At 36.7% G+C, this 22,843-nt stretch overlaps 1 protein-coding gene across 2 annotated transcripts in view; it reads right to left on the bottom strand.

Annotated features, from left to right (window-relative positions):
- The window catches only part of LOC124310512 (acyl-CoA Delta-9 desaturase-like), a 36,059-nt gene extending 13,439 nt beyond the window's left edge, over positions 1-22,620 (bottom strand). The window contains exon 1 of one of the 2 annotated variants that reach the window (XM_046774543.1): positions 22,450-22,620. Coding sequence is in view for 1 of the 2 variants with exons in the window: in XM_046774542.1 (XP_046630498.1) it covers positions 4,266-4,309 (44 nt within the window). In the remaining variant the exon portion in view is untranslated. Of the gene's footprint in view, positions 1-4,265; positions 4,358-22,449 lie in introns of those variants that run through there. The other variant, XM_046774542.1, reaches the window with a different exon arrangement.
- Positions 22,621-22,843: the final 223 nt, after the last annotated feature.

The raw sequence follows: 22,843 nt of genomic DNA, 5'->3' as shown, positions 1-22,843 counted from the left end.
TTATCTAATGAGAAAATAATTGTTCGAGACCAGTTTTCATGCTTAAGTAAATACAGAATATTAAGCAGGAATCTTATCGTCATGAATAAAATTAAATGTCGAGCGATAAGTTAGGAAAAACAATTTGCATGATAGGTGAGTCATTATCGTGAACAAAAATTTGACCCTATTCCACACTTCCTTAATAAAATTCACCGCCTCGTTCATGCCAGCTTTTAAAATTTGTTCCAACTTGAACAAATTACGTAGTCACATTTACAAATAATTATACATAACATTTATATACAACCTACGGAATATATTCCTAAGTTCTTTCGTGCCGGTAATAAATTACGTAACATGATTTCGCACATAATACACGACGCTTGTAGCACGTGAAAGATATGTCTATAATTAACTTCTCGCTCAACTATTTCTAGTGAAAAAAGAGAGCAAGGGAAATTACACAGGCCTGCGAAATATAACTTTTAATTTCCCCTCAAAACAACGATATTTTTTTTTTTCATTAATAATTTATTTTTATTCAACAAATGCTTGTGTATAGTTTTTTTTAACAATTTTTATTAAAAAATAAAATAAAAAATAATGAATATAAAACTGAATATTTAGTTATAAAATGAACAGCGTTAGTTTTGATCAAAACTTAAATGACTAGATGAATCAGAAATACTTGTGATATGTTTTTCTAATTTCTTCAATACTCCTGTTCAATCATTTTCTCTTGTACTTACGTAACTCTAAATATGCTCAGAATCACCATAAAGAACACCTACAAATTAACACAGAAATTGGAAGTGATCTTTAGCGGTACTACGAAGCAGAAAAAACAATTTCTCAGAAAATTCACGTGATAGAATGTTTTTAATTTTTTTTTTTTTTATATGTATAATCGTACCTGATACCTACCGAAATTACTATTCAGTTTTGGCGGAGGAAAACCATCGCAGGCCTGTGATATTATACTTCAGATAAATATCGCGGTACGCACGTGTATATGAGTGAGTGAGACAAATTTTGTTTCTGCGCCCATATTTCAAGAATGAATAAACGGATTTTGTACGAATTTATTATCAGTCGACACGGTTGTTTTCAATTTATAGCTGTTTGTTACTTCGGATACTATGAATCCGCAAGTTTTTGAGTTCTTAATAACGAAATAAGAATGAAGACATTTCTTTTAAACTTGAAACCCGTTCAACTTGACGACTTTTGAATAAAAAAATTCAATTATCATGATTTAAGATGTTCAAACTATGTAATTAAGCAAACGTCTTCGAAAATCTTTAAATATTACACATGAATTCATAGAGTAAAACCTTAATTAGCCAGCTGCCTTTTAACCAAGATAAAAATCAACCAGACTTGCGTCGAAATTATTCATTTATGAAATTGCTGCAAAGACTTCTCTACGGAAATTCATGTAACCGTCGATATATTGAATACGTGAGTATACGAGTATATGCATGTATGCTAAACGAATTGGTAGTCACGCAACCACGCAAGCCGTCAGTTCAAACTTATAAATAACACTTTTTTATTAAAACGATACTCTTATACATACTTATAAGCAATTGATTGAAAAAAAAAAATCCATACATCGTAGAGATCGATGTAGAAGGCTCGACAAGAAACTGATGAGAAATCTATTGCTAATATTTTGAAATTTTTATAAAAAAAAATTGTCAAGAGGACGCAACTTGAATTATGTTCAACTCGCGTGATTTTTTTACGAGATAGCAGATGAAAACACGATCTGTATAAATTTGTTGGAAAAAAAGTAAAATTTTTTCTGCCGTTTCGTTAAATTTTTTATTTCGTACGTTAGTACTTATGTAGAGGAAACATTACATACGGATTGCCATCACGATATAATTATCGAAACTTGTATTCTGTCACGTGTTCGTTTCATTTTACATCAACATCAATCCGTGTCGTTTGTAAAATATGTTTTTTTTTTGTCATATATTTTTTTCAAAGTTTTGCATTATCATTCATTACACATTCGGGTTTGATGAAATTTCAACAATGACCGTTTAATGTACACTTTAAATACATACTCCGGACTGTGCGATATTGAGGTGGATTCATTATCGAATTAACATCGTATATGTTGCATAACTGAGTATGTGGAAAGCGCATAATCTGGCCTTTGAAACAGATGAAAAAAAAAAATTCGCAAATCCTGACGAGTGTCAACGGGTCAGTGATAAATGTTCGTGCATCAAAGGTATTTATATTCCTAAAGAATTACCAGATTGGAGTTAGTAACGATAGTGTAAAGAAATATTGAAAACAAGATCACTGTTTTGAAAATGTAGGACTTCGAATGAGTGCAATTTCGAAAAAATCTAAATACAAGCTTTTCTTTTTAAAAATACATGTCACTCAATTTCAGACAATTATTCTATAGTTGCGTGTTAATGATTTTTTCTAAAACCGAATCGCTGCGTTAACGTTACGAACTTTAAACTCGTAAAAAATTAAACTTCAAGAGAAGGACCGCACGACGAAAGTTCCAAAGGCTAGGTTTTGTAGTCGAATAAAGTTTTTTTCATTCGTCATGCTGGAATGATTTGAAATTCACGGACTCGTGTCCGTGCAGAAACGAACTAGTGGAAAAAAAGGCAGAGGTCGGTACATAATCCTAAATGTTTGCACGGCAAAAGTGCCAACTGTTCGACCATAAGCTTGAAACAATCGTAAAAAGCTTTTCAAGCATTGAAGTAATTCCGTTCCAATAAAAACGTATGGAGGACAGTTTTTACTTAATCAGACTTGTTTTAAAAGACATTTAACCCATAATTACTTATCTACTTCACTGATCTTGTGCTTTCTCCACATTTTCATACTCTGTACATACATAATTTTTTAAGCAATTTTTTTTTAGGAACGGATAGTGAATCAACTTTTTCTCAATTCGCCAATCAGGCACTTTGAACTGTACGTTTTTCAGAAACCTAGGCGTTTTTTTCTCTCTCGTTTAGAAAGCTTAGTCTGCTGAATATGGCATTCTTCTCATTTTCTATATGCAAGATTTCCTATTATTTGTAGTAAAGATGTGAGCTGTATGTTGCAAATTCGTTAGTTCAATCCTTTGCCATTGGCATCAGGGCCAAAAAATAATCCAGTAGAAGATAAAATCGCGAGATAAAAACCGCACTGGCTTTGAAGAATAATTTCAATGTCAATTAGATAAAGCGAATCAGATGGCAAGAACTTTGATAGATGAGAAAAATATCTAATTGTTTCAAATTTCAGCAGCCGAAAAGCTTTTGTCGTGTTGTACGAATGGAACAAATGTTTTATAAAAAAAATTTGCTGCAATGACACTTACAATAAATTCTAGCGTAAAAATGCAAAAGTATCGAGAAAAAATGTATTATCCTCTACTTGTAAGTGGTTGGAGACTGTAAGATATAAAATAGAACGAACTTGAAGCTCGGAACTTTATAAAACTTTATAGTTCGATCATTTTACACGACTACACGACTAATCGTCACTAATCGATACAATGGCTGTGAAAAATTGAGTGATTGAATCTCTATTTTCTTTCAGTTTATCCAAATGAACCGACGCTTATCTGACTTGTGCATTGATTAGAATATTTCTTTGTTATCCGACTAATTTCATCACCACACAGAATCTACGCTATAAGCCATCTTCAAATTTGCATATGGCCCATTGCAGTTGATCAAGCAAACTCTTCATCACGATCCTCACACTTTTAGGATAAAGTAAAACCGGCTCCGCGTGGGTCGAGTTAATCATCCTCCTCCGGAAGCTCTCCTAATTTTTTAAACGATAAAATCATGCACTTCGGAGTATCAGAAAGCCCAGAAATCTAGATCAGATCGACTCGTCATCGCCGATTTATTCCTTGTCGAATATTTTCACGTAATCTGTTAATTCCATGGAAAAATCCGTAGCGAATTTTCCAGAAGCATCGAAAATAGGTGGAGCGATAACCGGTCACTGTCCGAGAGAAGATCCGAGGCTATCACACGTTATGGATCAAAATTTTTCTCCAGGATTAAAAACATGAGACTATCTGTTAATTTTTTATTTTTTTTTTTTGTTGTTTCTTTTTTTTTACAGTTAATGAGAAAGCCTGAAAAAGACTCGCGGTTTCGTGCACTCTTGGAACTTTGCCGCAATCGTGCTAAACGAAAAATTTCTCCCACGAACATTCACGCACTGGTTCTCTATTCGTCTTTACCTACTTAAAAATACGAGTACTTCCGGTTCGCGATATCGTAATTATTCACCTGACGATAAATCTGAATAGCCTACATGCTGATGGAAAAAACATCGAGGCTTGTTTCGTCGTGGCTGAGCTACGTCCGCCTATCGACTGTCGACTAAGCTCTGAGGACGCTCTGCCTTCAAGCGGCGCAAGCTCAGCTTACTCGATGCGCCGGGACGCCGGGCGTCGGTGTCTGTGACGTTTACCATTCTCGTCCTATTTGTGGCCGGTTTGTTCTGGACCAATTTGAACGGTCCGTTTACCGCAATCAGCTGATCCAAGGTTGTTGCACCGTATTTCCGAGGCTTTGCCACCTTGCTTTGCGTTGCGAGTAGTCGGTAAGAATGACCAAAAATAATCGATTATGTTTTCCCGATTAATCGACTATAATCGATTGATTTCTCCCGCAATCGATTTTTGTTTTTTACTCCCACGAACGACGCAATACTAAATAAAGTTATATGATTAGAGTGTCAATTATTATTATTGCCCTATTTACCAAGTACATATTTGATATGATAAGTGCAAGATAAATGAATATTTTTACCTGAAATTGACCCAAGTCACGAAGACGGGGCAATTAGATTACTTTGATTTACTGAAAATCATGTGGGTGCATGAAGTTGCAAATATCGTAAAAAGTGAATTGTTACACAAAGAAGTCGCCGCAAGCCTTTGACAGCTGATCGATGGAATACACGATCACTTATCCCTTTCTCAGCTACAATAACAAAAACCGTTGATTCTCGATTATCGTATTTCCTAAATAATCTACACTTGAAAATAAAAAAAAAAAACTTTGCATATTTTAAGCAAAAACTTTATAAATTTCTTTTTATTCTTTCAAACAGCAGGTAAGACACCAAACAAATGGTCTCCTCAAAGTCGGTATTATCAACGACGCAAAAATTGACAGTTTGCTATCGTCGTTGACCATCGGTCAAATAAATTAACGCATGTTCGTTATCTCTCATCACACAATTACGTACGATTCATTTGAAAATATGTAAAATAAAGTGTTGCAAGTGATTACGATTTTCAAAAGCACAAAATATTTCATCACACGCCAACGACAACTTAGATCGATCTAACGATTAAACGACAAACACTATTTTTTTTTTCTTGGATTTCGTTTAATCGTCATGGCCACATTTCTTTCCGAGGCGAAACCGAACCGCACTGTTCGATTTGTCCGTTAGAATATTATTATACAGGTATTCGATCCCGTTCATCCATAACGTTTCTCGTTTATATCTGGAGCAACTTTTTAAACGACGAATAGTGAGAACAAGCTGTGACTAGGCTCGCACACTTCGCAACATTCAAAACGATGTACAATGAATTGGTAAAAACATGGCACAGGTGATTTAGTAACGTATACTACGGTTTCGTAGTTTTTATGGCACAAACGAAACTTTTCTAACGAGTGGAAATTTGACAACCTCATAACAAAGCGTGCAGATTAATTACGTGAGATCGTTAAGTTACTTGATTAGGTTCATTATTATGGTTCGGATGAGGAATAAAGCAACGCCTGATAATTTATACTTGTATGAGTTTAGTGGAAAAAGGTTGGATTTCTATTCCCGTATCGGTTTAATTATTATGATCAACGGTTCGAGTGTTTGATATAAAATATCATTTCTATAATCTCCACTGTTACTTTTCGCACCGGTCTCTTTGGTTTAACGTCTGCCATGTAAAACCAATTTACCTAGATGGTGAAGTGAAAGCGAGTTTCAAGAGTTAGGCACATTTACACCTTACAGTCACTTATCTCGGGCTTGAAAAGAAAAAAGAAAGAAAAAAAAAAAAACAAGTTCCCGTTGCTTCCGGCAGCGGACAACAATGAGGCGGACACTCACTGATCGTCGTGTCACACGAATTGAAGTTGTTCCGAGTCGAGTGGATGCGGAAATGAACTAATTCGTGATCGAAGAATAAGGGTTGCTATTCCAGGATTAAATGCCAACTTGGAATTTCATTTAAATAACAAAAAAAAAAAAAACAGAACAATTTCCTACTTCATCGGGATAAAGAACGCAATAATCTTTTGTCTCGACTTTATAGTTTATACAGCCATTCCGAAAGATTTATTATTAAGACAGTATCGCAAAGAAATGAGTGAAATTTAAAAAGATGATGAAGTTGCATTATATTACAAGAATCTTTTACCAGCATAAGATGGAAAAGAACTCAAAGCTGGAAAAACGATTAAGGAGAACTAAATTCTCAACAAATTTAGATCGGTTTTCCATTATCCAAATCCAGAAAAATTTTGTCATTCATCCGATTTGATGGATCAGAAACAATTTCGATTGTAAATTAATACTCTACAAATTCGTGGAAATGAATTTTTATAATAATGTTCATAAGTATTTCTAGATAAAGAATGAGATATCTGTTGACGATTTTGCCCACAACGTTTTTATCAACGATTTTTTCGTCATTTATAAAAAACTCGTACGTACAGATATAAGGAGTAAACTAAAATTTTCCAAATCATATCAGGTTTCTGGTATTAAACAAGAGATGGAATACTCTATAAAAGCTTAAAAGCCTTCAATTACCCGCTTTTGTATACTTTTCATTACTATGCGTTAACGAGAGATCGTTCTGGTCGAATTTAAACCGCTTCTACTCAGTCAGAGCCTGTGTCGTTTTTGTGGTTTTTGTCGTTTTTGGTATCGACTGTACACCCGATCCATCGTCGAGGTTCGTCCATTGTCTCGAACTGTTTTCCCACCCCACGAAAGCCCCCCTCGAGCATTAAACATCTCGGTGACAACGATCCGCGAAGGGGCGAAGTGCCAGGCATCACGATACAGTCGTTACGTGAAAAAAAGAACGCCTGAAATTACAGTTTATCAATACCACTGTTTCCTTTTTCTAATAAACGCTTTGGTGATCTAAATCCCGAATTTCGATGAAACTTTACAATACCTTCAGATCGACAAATATCGATCTTAGGCAAAGAATTGTCAAGACCAAAGTTGTAAAGAATTAAAATTTCCACAAGTTTAGTTACGACAATTATCGGTCAGAAGTTGAAAACTCCCGAGTTATTTCACAACGACAAATTTCCCTATAAATTCAAGATGGCGGCCGAAGCTACTGCAGAATCTATGAGTCGAAATTCTGGATTCAGGCTACCAGTTCCTCCACCCTACCCCACCTGCGCCGATCGGCCAACAATTAGAAAGATAAAACAGTGGGTACAGAAAAATTTCAATTTCAAATCGCATCCCAACTGTACCGCGATGTTTGGATAGAGGTAAACGGCCGGCTTGCTCCGCCGATAACCCTCGTCGTCGGTCGTATAAACATAGACGAAACGCGTTACGCCGCGACCTTGACATTGGCCTTGATCGTGACACACCGCCGCAGGGCAATGAGCCACGATTTTCGACAACAGTATCTTCCGCGGCTTGCGCAGTCGTCTAGACCTAGACGAGCGCCGATGCGTCTCTCTTCCTCCTTCCCTCGCCTCCCCCTGCCGCCGCAATTCCACTCTTCGAGCATTTTCAGCAACGCCGGTTGATCAGCCGATAATAACAATTGCGTACGATTCCGAGTCACGCAGCACGCAGTCGCAAAGTTTCGCATCGCGCGGAAAATGAGTCAGAAGAGATACTCCGTCGGTCAAGGAGAACGTCAGATAAACTGATACACCGGCGGATTGGAGGGGGCCGGTGGGAGGGGGGGGGGACCCCACCGAGATTCGTGTAGTATGCGGGTTTTTTATTCTTATCGCGTAACGTCACGTATATAATATCGGAATTCGTAGTAACAACTTCTTTCTTTCTTTCTTTATCTTTATCGCCGCGCGGAAGATCCTCACAGCTGTTTCATAACCTATTACGTACGATGCACATTCGAAGAGCGTGCACGCTCGATGACTTATCGCGGCGGCGTTACCAGCTCCTTGGATCGGACGATTCTGGAGTAAAATGTATTCGAAACGTCGAATACGTAAATTTATAGTCATCGATGCAAAATATCGAATTTTAAATTGTTTGTATTACAGGGCGTTGTTGTATATTTTACAATGAAAAGTTCAGTTGCTGTTGCGTATATTTCACGAAGAGTAAGATTTTTATGACCATACGGGATACGGGAAAATCCGGGATGTGCAATTGCGGAGTCTTCTTATGAATGAATTTGTAACGTTTCTCAGTAATTATGAGTATCAAGACAGGATTAACTGTCTAATTTTGTAGAATGAGATGATTAATTACGCGATGGTTAATAGTAGTCGAAGCTTGCGAAGAATTCGATTTGTAGAATCCAATGGTAATTAAATAGAAATCGTTCATAAATCACATATTTTTTGTTTCTTCTACTTGCTTCTAACTATACTTTTCCGGCTTTTCCGGCTCGGAAATTGAAAAGGAAAAAACTCGAACAGTCGTATATAACGCTGAGACTCTCAGTGGACTGTTTTTTTTTTTGTCAAGTCCTAGGCAAACAGAGACAACCTTAGAGTTATCTCTCTCTAAATCTAATCTAATCTAATCTTAAAAAAAAAAAAATTGGTAAATATTCAGTTGCTCTGTGACAAGCTGTATAATATGGGATTTTCTGCGTCGGCTTGTAATTGGTTTTGCTCATATCTGAAGGGTCCGACTCAGGTAGTGGTGTCCCCCCCCTCAGACGAGTGTTCTCAACCCCTAGGTAGAAGTACGGGTGTGCCGCAAGGTTCCATTTTGGGCCCGCTACTCTTTTCGTTGTTCATCAACGACATCGGTTCTGTACTGAAGCATTGTTCGTATCATCTATACGCTGACGACTTCTGCATTTCATGGTTCTTTCAGCGACTTTCCGGATATCATTCGACGCGTTAATGAGGACTTGACTAATGTTGCTAACTGGGCGCGATCCAATTCACTTCTCATTAATACTGCGAAAACCGGTGCAATTTGGTTTGGCTCGGGCAGCTTTATCAAAAGGCTCTCCTCAGTCGTTGCACCTGACATCCTGCTTAGCAACACCGTTGTACACGTCAGCGAGACGCTGAAGATTTTGGGTGTTCCACCTTGACTCTGCGTTAACTTTTCGAGCTGAATGCGGCGTAATTAGAAGAAAGTGTACGGCTGCTCTTTATCGTCTTCGTCGATGCGGGCATTCCCTAACACTTTCATGTAAACTTGCTCTGGTTAGAGCACTCATAATGCCCTACTTTGATTATTGTGCAGGACTATATGTTTCGATCTCAGGTGAGCTTGCAACGAAGCTTGGTGGAAGCATGAATGCCGCTGTACGGGTTGTGACGGGTGTCCATAAAAGCAGCCACATTTCTCCCGCATACATACAGCTGAACCTGTTACCATACGCTTATAGGATTGAGTACCTAGCTATGTTCCTCCTGGCATCCGTCTTGCGTACTGGCCAACCTTCGTATCTCGCAAATAGATGCAGGTTTAGGGCCCCGGATCGTCCTGGAACGAAGCGCGCGACGCATCTTGATCTTGGTAATTTCTAAGGCAAGTCTGAATTATTTGCGTGATTCGCTTTTTGTCTCGTGCGCCGAAAAGTGGAACAAACTCCCGATCTGCGTTAGGAACATGTACGAACGCCCTTGCTTTAGGCAGCATCTGTTTGCCCATTTGTTTAGTAAATTTAAATGTGATGAAGGGTTGTAAGTAACACCATTGGTGTGTAGCCTAGGCTAGTTATTAGTCACTAATTTTGTTTGCGCCCTTCTTTGTTATTTTTTCTCTTTTTTTATTATACTAATACTTGCTTTGTTTTCTTTTTGTATACTTCATTAGTCTGAATAATAATAAGATTGTTATAATATTAAGCTTTGTATAATGCGATATAATGCGAGTAGATTTTATCTACTACTATATGTAAATAATCACCTTGATATGTATATTTTGCATAATGCTTAGGCTATACGGGAACTCTAGTTATTGACTTCTGGATCCCTAGCCTCTAATAAATGTAATCTAATCTAATCTAATCTCTCTCTCTCTCCCAAATTTCGCACGGAAAAAAATGAATTCGACCAAGCAGCAGTTGTCAATGAATATATAATTTGCATTGCTCGAAAATGGAGTAAGTAAGAAAATAAGAAAGAAAAAGAAAGTACAATTCAAAAATTTGAGAAAACTTTTTGAATACTGCATACAAAAAAAAAAAGAAAAAGTCCGTGTTCTTATGCCAATTCTATCAATTGCAACAAAGGACCAGTTTCGAACCCGATCCGATGCAGGCAAACCGATTTTTCTAAAAATTTCCACTACAACAGTGACTCCGTTAAGTAATCAAAGCACTGAAACAATCGAAATTGCTATTTCATTTTTCAAATATATATATATATATATATATAATAGCAAATAGAGCCCTTTGTAACGAGACATGACCAAGGTCACCCAAATCGATCTCCACAAACAAAGGAAATAACATCCTAAATGTAACCAGAATAAGAGAACAGCTTTCTTCGGCTATACCTAAACACACACAGACGCACATATACATATATATATATATATATATATATATATATATATATATATATATATATATATATATACTGTGCACGTGATCCGTTACTTTTTATTCGCAATAAGTAACCCGTTACAGCGCGAGGCGCACGCACGAAAGATGAGGGGGGGGGGGGGGGGAGGTAGAGCAAAGCTGGTGAGCGTCAGCTGAGCGGCGAGGGCCAATGGGGAGGGCCGCACGTCATGCTACGAATCGCGCCACCTGCCACTCGCGAATCCCTGTTTTGTAACCGGAAAACGGCGTTCATTTATTTTACCCCTGCCGCCATCGGACGGATGGGTGACATTTTACCAGGGAACCCTGGACGCGGTCTGTCTTACGACCGCGCAACACTTCCTACGCAACATTGACCGGTAATCTATACGTTACTCGTATCGTGTATTATATTTTGTTACATTATATATATATATTATATATATATATATATATATATTATATATATATATATATATATATATATATATATATATATATATATATACGTGTCGTATCGCACGTGGAAAGAATGGAAAAGATAAGCAGCTCGTTTTTTCCTTCAAGTTTAAACGTTTCTACCTTTTTCGTGGAGAGTATAGTCTATTCGTTCTACTTCAATCAGTTGCGTTAGTTATGTGGAACGCGTGCATTTTTTTGGAAAAAATTTCGGATGTACGTGTTACATGGAATATTAGGATATTGCGAAAAAAAAATGTCGCTGAAGTATAGGGCCCATTCCATATCGAATCGCCAGTAATCTATAACTCTGACCAGTCTACGTTTCACTGTATTTTTTTAATAATAATCCTCAACCTAAGGAGTACAATAAAAAAATTTTGAATAACTTTTTTTTTGTCCTGAGTTTAATAATTTCAACATATGCTTAACGGTTAGTGAAGTGACCGTTGTTTCTTTTTGGTGCCAAAAAATAAATTGGCTACAAAATAAAATTTTATAACTAGTATTGCAATTAATCTCAAGATATGAAGAGTATAATAAATATACGTCTTATTGTTACTTTATCTCAATTATATGTATAGACTCTAGCTCAGCCGATCCCGGGACTCGCTTACGGTTTAAACTACCACGAAACCGAATGCATTTCTACATCAGCATCCCGCTGGAATTCAGTAGCGAATAAATGACCCCGTATGTATTTTCTGTCGTTCCCGCTGTATGTCCGACCCGCTACTTTATCGTAAAAGGTTGACGAACGATAAGCTTGAAAATTTAGAACACCAATTGCAAGTGAAACGCGTGTAATAACACACATGTATGTAAGACGTTCTACCTACCGGAAGAATCTCTTGAAACTTGAAAATCAACCGCGCATGCGCCAAATAATTCAGTCTCATTGGTCGACAAAATCTTCCCGCATCGATAATCTTGTCCGCAATGCAGGCGGGCCAACCTGCACAAAATGTGTATGTTTGAATTTTCCAAGTGCATAAGCATTAAATTCCGAACGTTCTTTGAAGAATCAACTCTCCGATCCAATAACAAATGCTTCCCAAACGTTTTCGAGTCACTACCTCAATTATTTAAGATTCTAACCTCGAAAATTCGTATCAACTACATCGCCGCCAGATACAGTTTAACAGATGAAACTCGGGATGGCCAGCCTGCACGAACAGCCGATAAAACTCGCGCATGCGCGGTTGATTTTCAAGTTTCAAGAGATTATCTTGGTATATGTTGAATCTTGCTATTAATTCACTGGCGCATAGGGCACAGAACTTTCTTAATTATCTACTTTTCGCGTGGATGTATCGAACATTACATAATACATGCATGTACACCAATGTGAACTTGACCAATGTCCGTGACATTCAACCAATTCGATTGCTCAAATCATTTTTAATTATATTCTTCGTGGAAAAAATCTGAACAATTCGTATTTTTACAGATTTTTATCTCAAACAGTTTACGTCATTCCGATCTTTCGATACCTACTTCAGGTTTGCACTAATCAACGTAGATATAGAATTTCTTTTTGATAATAAATTACCCCCTTCATATACTATTACTTTTTGTTACCTAAGAATATTTTCTATTTTTCGTATCTCAAAACCTTATAACAGTATCAATATTTTTGGTCACATTTTTAATCAAATTTCAAGTCGTTCAATTCTTGCACTATCTAGATTAGGGGCCATACTTAAATTACGTAACAAACGTAAGGGAGGGGGGGGGGGTCAGACTCGATTGTTACACTTTGTTACGATACGGGGGAGGGGGTCTTTTGATTCTTGTACGTAATTTTTTGAATTGAATGTAAAATTTTTTGATAATTAATAAAAAAATTCAAACTGAATTCCCGCGCCAGATTCTGTTATAGCCAAACCTTTAACATTTTGAAACTAGCGCGCTGCGGTAGCTCTTGGCATTAGATCACTCAACTTACAGTAATTAAAACACTTAATAATTAATTAATAATTAATAAATAAAAGAATAATGAAAAATACAAATGATTTTAATAAAATTTTATGCTATTTCGTTATTTGATTCCGAAAAATTACGTACAATTTGGGGCGGGGGGGGGGGGGGGGGGGGGTTGACATTTTGTTATGATCTGATACACAGGGGGGGTAGGGGTTGAAAAGTTCTTCAAATTCCGTTACGTAATTTAAGTACGGCCCCTTAGGTGAATCTTTACAAGCGAGAATTTCTCACCATGCGATTGGTTACCGTTTTTTATTATCGATGAAACGTAGGATTGGACATTATCCTCATAAAATAGAACTTAAGTAGATAAAGATGAGTGCTACGCGTGACAATGAACAATACATGTGCACATGTGAGCACCCCAGAATATAACGAACTTGTCCGTCAATCCGAAAGTGCGTTTTCTACGATGTCGTTAACTGAGCGTCGCGATGATCGGCGCCTTGGGCGTCAAGGTCAACTAAGGTCGCCTTGAGAGCTTAACCACCCGAGTCCAGCGGTCTCATCGATTTAAATTCTACAGTAAATATCCGCAAAAAAACGCGATAGGATGATATAAGACAAGGCAACACGTTTGAAAAATCCGCAAAAGTAAAGTTAATAACGTCAAACGTAACGAAACTTTGATATTAAAAAATCGTTATTTTGCAATTTGAGGATTATTTTAAGGAGTTAAGTTGTCGGGATGTTCAGTATATTTAAAACGAACACGCGTCCGCAGTAAGTAAACGAAATTTTCTACTTTATTGATACTCCAATGAAACTTGTTCGTTTTCTTCAACTTTTTTTCATACTTCTCAACAACCGTAAGTTAACAAAGTTCTTACACGCAAAATCCAGTCAATTTTCTCGTTGATGAAAATGATGTCTGTGCAGATAAAAACTAGTATAAAAAGCAAGGGAAAGTTGACTCAAATTTGGAACCGCTTGGTGACTCTTGAGTTGTTAAACGGACCGATTTCCAACAACGTCTTAAAACAGATATAAAAGAAACTAAATACTACGCGTGATTAAACCTATTTTTACTATTTTATATTGTGTAAAAACACGCTGTAAACAGAAAATACACTTGTGCTCACGCCGAATGTTGAAGTCATGACAGCAACGAAAACAGCAAAGAGAATGTACTACGAATTGCAATTTTTCAAATATTTAGCATAATTGCATTTTATTTAGACACTTTTGCAGACAATAGTAGATATATTGTGTGACGAAGAGGTAAACTCGGTCTATTCGGGCCGAGGGTAAGTTTGCAATATGAGTCGTAGGCGAGTCGAAGACGAATATTGCAAATACGCAAGGCAAAAAGACCGTTGCCTCCTTGTTGCACACGATTTTTCATATAACAAGAGTCTGTTAAGCGTTTTTTCACGATACCCGAAGTTGAGGTTAGGGTCGCGTAATGTCAGATTTGTTCGCGACAGCGCATGCGCGCAGTACAGAAAAGTCCACTTTCATCTCCTACAACTTGAAAGTGGTATTTTCAGTGCTCCGCGCATTCGCAGACTCGCTCTATCGTGACAGAAACGGATACTTTGCGTACGGAAAACACACGTGAAAACATATTATTAATGTATTTCATTCATAACACCACAGCCGCCTAGCGGTGGATACAATTTGACAAAAATTGTGTCTGTGAATTAAAGAATACCGTGCAATCTTTTCGCAAATTTTTTTTTTTTCAAAACAAAAAAGTTCGGGTTTACTTTTGGAATTTAAAAGTTAAAGAAGACCGTATGCGTGAGATAGAGGCAAATGCATTAGGCACCTCCAACCTAGTCCAACAACCTTGTTAATTCTGTTACAAGGCGTTCGCAAGCATATATGCGCGTAATGGACCTGCACATAATACATTATGCACAGCTCGTACCTCTAATTTCCGAAGGTTAATTAACCCCTGACTGCCTATTGTCTGCCAGGATTATATAGAGGTATAAATAGCGGCGGCATTGCACAAAGTATGTAAACGATCCTAGAAGACATTAGTGACGGACCTCGGGTCCGCGCGTTATCTGCATGCACGGCCTCATTTTTTATTTTATTTTTTTCTTTTACTCCACCACAATACACGGCCAACTAAGCCACTAAACGACTAGCGATTTCGGTGACTCGTTACTGTCGTTCATACCTCTGGCGGTATAAACACGTCAAACATGTTTTGGTAACTCCGATTAGTACGAAGTGCACGTAGTACCTTGAACCCGTATGACTATCAGCGTTTTATAGACAGAAATCGTTGCGAAATGTGCGCAATGTGCCGTATCTTGGACGAATCTTGGGCAACTCGTAATTTTCAAATTATGCGTGTTCACGGGATTTTCACTTAATTAGGTGTCAGTCGAGTGCCACCGATGTAATTATGTGTCAGGCTTAGAAATAAGAACAAAACAATACTTTCAAACATGTTGTACAGATGCTGATTTTTTTTTCAGTTATTGTCATTCATTCGCAATTTCATTAGGAAACGAAACCATCGTCTTAAACTATAGATTTTTATAATTGTTTGCGAAATAATAGCACCTCTAAGATCACGTGGCGTATTCGAAAATAACTTTTTTTCTTTGAATTGGATAATTAGACGAAGGATGTTTAGAATATATATGAAATGTTTTGTTATGAAATTATTGTATACATTTGAATAAAACATTCCAGTCAGTGTTCAGTAAACATCAAGCAACAAGACTTTTCGTGTGGAAATTTTTTCAAAATCTAACTTGACCAAATCGATGTTTTCCCAGTATTATAAGACGATCTATCGGCGTCAGGATTGTATAATTATTTACTCACGAAAATTGATGTGACCCATCTTTCCTGTAAAGTTCTTAACCAAACTCACAGTTTTCGCACAATTTTTCCGAATCACATGTCTTGACTGTTTACCAGACTTATAATGACCTATTCGTTACCAAAAGTTCAGAGAAAAGTAGTATTTTACCAGCTAGTATATCTATGGTATAATTTATACATACTTATTCCAAAACATTCAAACACATGATGAGAAAACAAACAAAAAAATCTTTGCTCCGCAGTAAATCTATATGCGAACGACCAATTTTTAAAAAACCTTGTGCATGGGTGAAAATAAAAACGGAAGACGACAACGGAGATATTTAAAACGCAGCATGAAATACTTATAATTTCACGAATTCTGTTATTATTTTTATACACATATATAATTTCAAACGTGCAGCGTGCGGTAACGATTACTAAAAGCTTTCGAGTCATTTCCAGGTCGCGATTGATTGCGATGCATGAATACAGTATTCGAACTAGACGAAGAATAACAAGTGGCAAAAAAAAAACATTATGAAAAATGGTAAAATCATAAATAAATTGGAATAAATAGGTTTAAAACTTGATCCGATCACATGCAGTTGAGGAGGCACTTATACCCTGCATACATGACTGGCATTATACTCTGATACCAATACAAATAATTACCACCTGTCACCGCATCGTAATCTCAGCATTAAATAATCCAACTTTTGTTAAAACTCGCTCTCCACACCGTGCGAAATACCGTCATTCACTGGTGCCTATAAAAATATGCAAAATTTTAATGAAGCAGGAGTTGTCGCAAGATTCCCAGCAGAAAATAAGCCCGCGCTTTTTTGAATTTGGCGCGCACAGTGGTTCTCACGTGCTACGGAGATTTCGGATCGTGGGGTGGTTGAATTACGTCCAAATAGGTTTTTAAAGGGCGTAAATTTTTTTGTAAGAAGTACAAAATGATTAAAAAATAACTAGATCGCGATATAAACTTTTCAAGAACATGAAAAAAAAAAAAAAAAAACAAGACCAAAAATTCTTGTTCGCAAAAATAGCCACAAGTTACAATAACACTGTACGTAAGCGTGTTATTGAAATGAAAAATAGAAACTACCGTATAAAGAAAACATCGGAAGCAGGTGGTGTGCTTCATAATTCCCATATTGAAATATTTATATGGAGACTGCACTTACTTTGATCATAGTAATCGCGTTTAACTGCACAGCACGAGACCCGTCCACGTGCTCTGCGCTCTATTACGTCACTGACTGAGGCACCTTGGTAGGTAATTCAAGTGGTCATGCAAGCGTGTCGCGAGATTCAAGACCGGGGGTTAAGCACCTCTCGTCAAGAATAAAAAACGAAAACTAAACCTACCAGTCGCGAAGAACGAATTCTGCATTTGACAAAGCTTCCAATGCCTCTATAATCTAATAACGAAAGTCAGCCTTTCGTCCCTTCAAGTCACACATTTTTTCCACTCAGTATTTTGGCCTGAATTTTGTTACTCGGGGGTTTTCAGAGTCGCTGATCACAAGTCTGAAGTTGGAATTTGATAATATCTAAATCAAAGATGGCGTGTCCAATGTGGAGGATGAAAAATTGAAAAAAAAAAAAAATTTTTGAAAATCCGATGATTCCGGCCGAATTTTGTTATTCGGAGGTTTTTTGGGTTATACGAAGTAACAAAGATCACTTGAAGATGTAAATAAACTGTGATAGGGTTGGGAAATGGAAATTTTTGAAATCTAGTCATCCGATATGGAGTGAAAAAAAGGAGTCAAACGTTTAGCACAAGCTTTTGGTTTAACGATGGGAGAAAAAAATTTGAAAATCGCTTTCTGGAAACTTGGAAGGAACTTAAAAATTAAAAATTTGATTAATGTGAAGATGACGAATGTAAATTGTCAGCAGTCTGTAGGTAAATGAATCTCTCAAATTCTCGTATGTTTTCAAAAATATAATAAACACAGTTGACGATGAGGTTGAAGTCGGTAACGTTACTGTAACGATGCAGGTTTCGGAAAAATCGTTACTTCGTAGCTTTAGGATTGTCCGAAATTTACATCAGCCATGATAAACGAAACATACTTATATTTTGAAAATCCAACTCCTGGAAAGTGGTTCTAAAATTCTTCAACTATGATTTTTCTTTACCGATGTTACGCTACGCTAACGTTACTAACTTCAGGCTCTTAGTTTACGAACGTTTTGTATACATATAATAATAATAATAATAATAATAATGATAATAATAATATATACACGCATAACAAGATCTCCGGAAATGTTAGGAGAGAGTAAGTCGGATAATATACGTGCCTATAATCACCAAGTGTACAAGATCTTGAATTACACAGGGAAAATACGTAACAGGTTTTCCCCTCAGTAGAGTGTAATAATACAACTCATTTGCAACGGAGACGATAATTTGGGAATTAGTTGACGGAAGCTGTAAAGTTGCTTCGCGTTACCACACACAACGTTGCATAACCGCGACAAGGTAAAAAGTTGTTGCAAACCGCAAGATTTCGCGAACTGCGGGTAATGGCCCTGAATAAAATAGAACGGATCCCGTAGCAGCCGTATTTGAAAGGATGAAAAAATAGCCAGTAGTCGGAGATGTTATTTAACCGTTGGAGCCTTTTCTTCCCCGTCGTGGTAAAAAATCGAGAAAAACCTGAATGATTTTTTGAAGTTTCGTCAAAATGAAGCTAAAAATCATAATATGTATGTATATATATATACTAGGGTGGCCGTTAAAAAAAAGTCAATGCTCCAAGTTGAAAAATTTTAAGTTGGCCTTAAAAAATGAATATCCTCAAAGTTTCCATACAACGATTTTCATGAAAAATACATCGTTGCGAGTTTCAACCTTGTGTAAAAACATCCTTTTGATACAAGCGTTGTGTCACGATTTCGTGCAATTTCACTCATCTCTAAGAGTCAAGGCCCTTATAGTGAAACGCTGCAGAAATAATCGTTAGAGATCGTTATTCGTTGTTGCCTCACGCTACTGGAATTTAACATATATTATACCGCTGACCCGAAATTGGAGGATTTATTGTTAATTTAAGTTCAATTCAAAATAACAAAAAACAGAATATTTAATTTTCGGGAATTGCCAAAAAAATTTTCAAACGGCGAAATACTCGATCACTTTCTTTCGAAACAAAGCGCAAAGAAGTAATGCAACTTTATTCAGGGATTAATGCCATTTCTCAGAAAATAATTGCCAAGCATTTCACTTCTGAAAATTTTGAAAAATTATATGATTCTTTTTACGTTTTTGAATTTCGTCTTCAATCCCACTATCAGCCGGTTAGATCTAATCAAAATGCTTATCCCCTGTCTAAAATCACGAAGTACTCGAGTAATCTCAACAGTTTATTTCGCAATTCACAAGTCAACCCATACCAGCATTATCTTTTCCCCCACGAAACCCTCCACGTTTTGTGTCAAGCATTTTTTTGTATCGCTCATAATTTTCGAGCTGTTCCCCTGGGGCTATTAAAAAGTCCACCCAATAGGAACACTAAATTTTATTGACATGCATTTTCTAGCATTCGCTAATATCTCCTGTGTTTACATTTTTACCTTCCGAGACTGCCTACAAATGAAATTATACGGAGATTTTAATTAACGAATACTTTGACAACCTCCAATAATTAACCGAAAATTATTTTTTCAGATTTGGTATTTAATTTTTCAATTTCTACACGCTTCTCAGCATCTTCCGAATTTCTCGGAAAGACTCTTTGGTCAATAAATTCTCACTGTCATTTACAGGAAACGTTTAATACCATTTTTCTTTTAATTGACGCCTGCTGCAAGACCAAAGATTTTACCGTCTTCTCTGTTATTTCGTACAGCTTATAATCTGATTGCGAGTCGACGTTCATCCGACCAATTATTAGTGATTGTTTTCTGTGTGTTCGAAGTTGCGTTATCCTAGCATTCTAAACGACGGCAATTATTAAATCACCGTATCAGTATAATTACGATAATTACACGAGTTAACTGAAGCACTGAGGAATAATGATTAATAATGACCTTAGATATTTATTTAGGTTGGAATGAATTTTTTTTTAAACAGAAGATTGTGGATACAATGTCAAAATTTTGATTTTTCTCTCGCAATTTCCCAAACGGCTACGATTTCATTTCCAATACAGCAGGCATTCTCGCTCGTGTTTTCATTACAGACGTTTATTATTCCACCTTTATCGTTGCAATTCAAACCGAAACTAACGCATTTAAATAATTAGTTATACTTGAGAATACAAGTTACATATCAGCCCGAATACTTATATGTAGCTAAATATGTGGAGGAATGAATGTCCGTTCTAAAAGAAAAACTAAACCAACAATTTTCCTTTTCTACTCTTATCATTTATTTTTAGCTTTATAACTGTATAATAGTCGCTTAATTTCATACTTTCGCATCAGGCAAGAATATTTTTGTTCACACATAATTATTATTCGTATCGTGCGTAAAAATATTATACGGAAGGTTCATTTGATAAAGAAGGTAATTACTGACATTACCATAGCATAATATAAGTTGCGCAAGTAATTTGTATCATCGAAAATAATAATGAAAGTAAGCCGGCGATAAAATGACAATAAGAAAAATAAAAAAGAAACGGACGTTTTCTACATAGCACAAGAGTGACTGTAAATTGAAGAGGAGAAATTCGACGATTTTGAATTTGCATTCTACCTCATCTTGATAAAAGAAGAAAAGAAAGGCTAGAAGTAAATATGCACACACGAAAATGAAGATCGTGAACAAGGAAAAAAAAAACATGTAGAACATTGAAAAAAAAAAAAAACAGACTTCTACATAAGGCGAAAGTATAAAATCCAGCTTAGAGTTGTACGATACTTCTGAAAGATGTGAAAGTATTTAGCTAATCTCGAAATAGATTTTTATCAGTATGTTTAATTGCGGGACTCAGAAACAACTCGATAGATATGAAACGAGAGAAGTCTTATTTTGCTGATATTGCTGGAATGACATTTATTTACAGAGATCGATGACCAAATAAAATTATTCCTCCGCCCTCATCAATTTTCGAATAGATTCACGATTTAAAAGATATTTTTTCATGTAACTTGTGCAAAAAATTTCGCCGATGTAATATCGATTTATGCAACGAATCAACAGCGAAGTAGTGAAAAAATAGATCTTGACACGATAACGCCAAATTTTCGAATCACGACCTTTGCGGTCTTCGGCATTTGTTTAATAAGTTTTTTATTATTCCCAGCAATTATTCCCTTCACCTCTACACACAATCAAACTTTTCGCGGGTTTGGTTAGACAGCACGATGTACTCCTTTCAATACCATGAACTTTACTCAAATTTGTACTTCACCATAATTTAAGTGTAATTATGATTTTTTCAAGGAAAACTAATTTCTGCAGTGTATTGAATTTTCGAATTCAACAAACATTGTACCGCAATTAGTAACTTTCGGCGGAACAGCTTCGTTGACAATTCAAAATTAGCGAAATTGGATACGCAAAACAAGCGTTTGCAGTCGTAAAAATTCACTTGTAAAGTTGTTTGCGAATTTTTATACGAAATTCCAGAATTACAATGATGCGAATATCTGTAAACGCGTATCAAACGTACACATTATCACAACGTATATCGAACAATACCAATTTTCGAAGATTTGCAGTCCGTTGAACCGAAAGTGTGTACGAATATCAAGAAAAAATATCTGTCGATTAATTCGACAACGTATATAAAGTAGTACAAAAGAGGTATAGTTGAATTTCACGATACGCTTGCGTCTCTGCTCTATAAATCAACTTCAAAGCTGCAGATATTTCGTAAGAAGCACACATTCGTTCGCAAATTTCATAACCATCGATTGGCCTTGTATTACAAGATATTTTCTAATCCTTACATCAAATTTATACATGGACGCAACGTACCGATCTCACCCGATTTAAGCTATCAATTTTTCTTCAAATTTCTTGTCTATTCTTCAATGACCGAATAATCAACTATTACAAAATAATAATTTCACTTGCGACAAAACGTTTATCCATCGTATTCATCGTACACCGAGTTCTTCATTCGCATTTATTTTCAAATCAACGGAGCGACTCCTCGGTAATGAAAAATACAGAGTACCAACCCCCAAGATTGTAATTTTTTCCCACAACGGTTTATCCGTCAGTCGAAAATTGTGAAAAACTTCAATCAGCGTAGCGTGTTCAAACAGAACCAACGCATGATGTACGAAAATCAACGTTTACGAATCAACGAATATCAACGTTCTAAGAACCAGTAAAACAATGTAAATTCGGTCACGTTGAAAAGATTTTCCGATATCTTCGATGCTAGACAAAAATACAACATCGAGTCGCGGCGATCACGCGGCGATAAAAACCTAGACGCGTGACAAAGAAAAAAAAAAAAAAGAAAAAATAACCTCTACTCTCAAAACAACAATATGATCAAAATGTAGATAGACATTTTACAGACCTGTAAGGTAGAATTTCAAACTGGTAATCCACTTATTGCCGATGAGTAAGTCATAGGCGATTTCAACGAGGACTACACTCTCTTACGGACCTTAGAACAAAACAACCAGTACTACACCAGCTCCTGATTTCCACTGACAGCGCGAACTCGACAGCCGGCAGACTGACGGGTCCGTGACCACGCGGCCCGGTTATATCGAGTAGAGATCCGCGAGTTCGCGAACGACGCCACATCGCGGATTTGCCACCAAACTCTCGCCGGCGAGCCTCGGTGCTCGGATGATAATCTGTGTCGCCGGATGATCCGTGCGACTTGCCCCCCTCCCCCGACCCCCTCCCAGGCGCGCACTGGTTCCACCCAAGAAACCCCTAAAAATTCCCCAAATAATCCCCGA

Source organism: Neodiprion virginianus, chromosome 1 (assembly GCF_021901495.1).
Source record: "Neodiprion virginianus isolate iyNeoVirg1 chromosome 1, iyNeoVirg1.1, whole genome shotgun sequence".
Classification (NCBI taxonomy): Eukaryota; Metazoa; Arthropoda; class Insecta; order Hymenoptera; family Diprionidae; genus Neodiprion; species Neodiprion virginianus.
The sequence above is the reverse complement of the archived record's forward strand: the minus strand, read 5'-3'. Positions and strand labels throughout refer to the sequence as shown.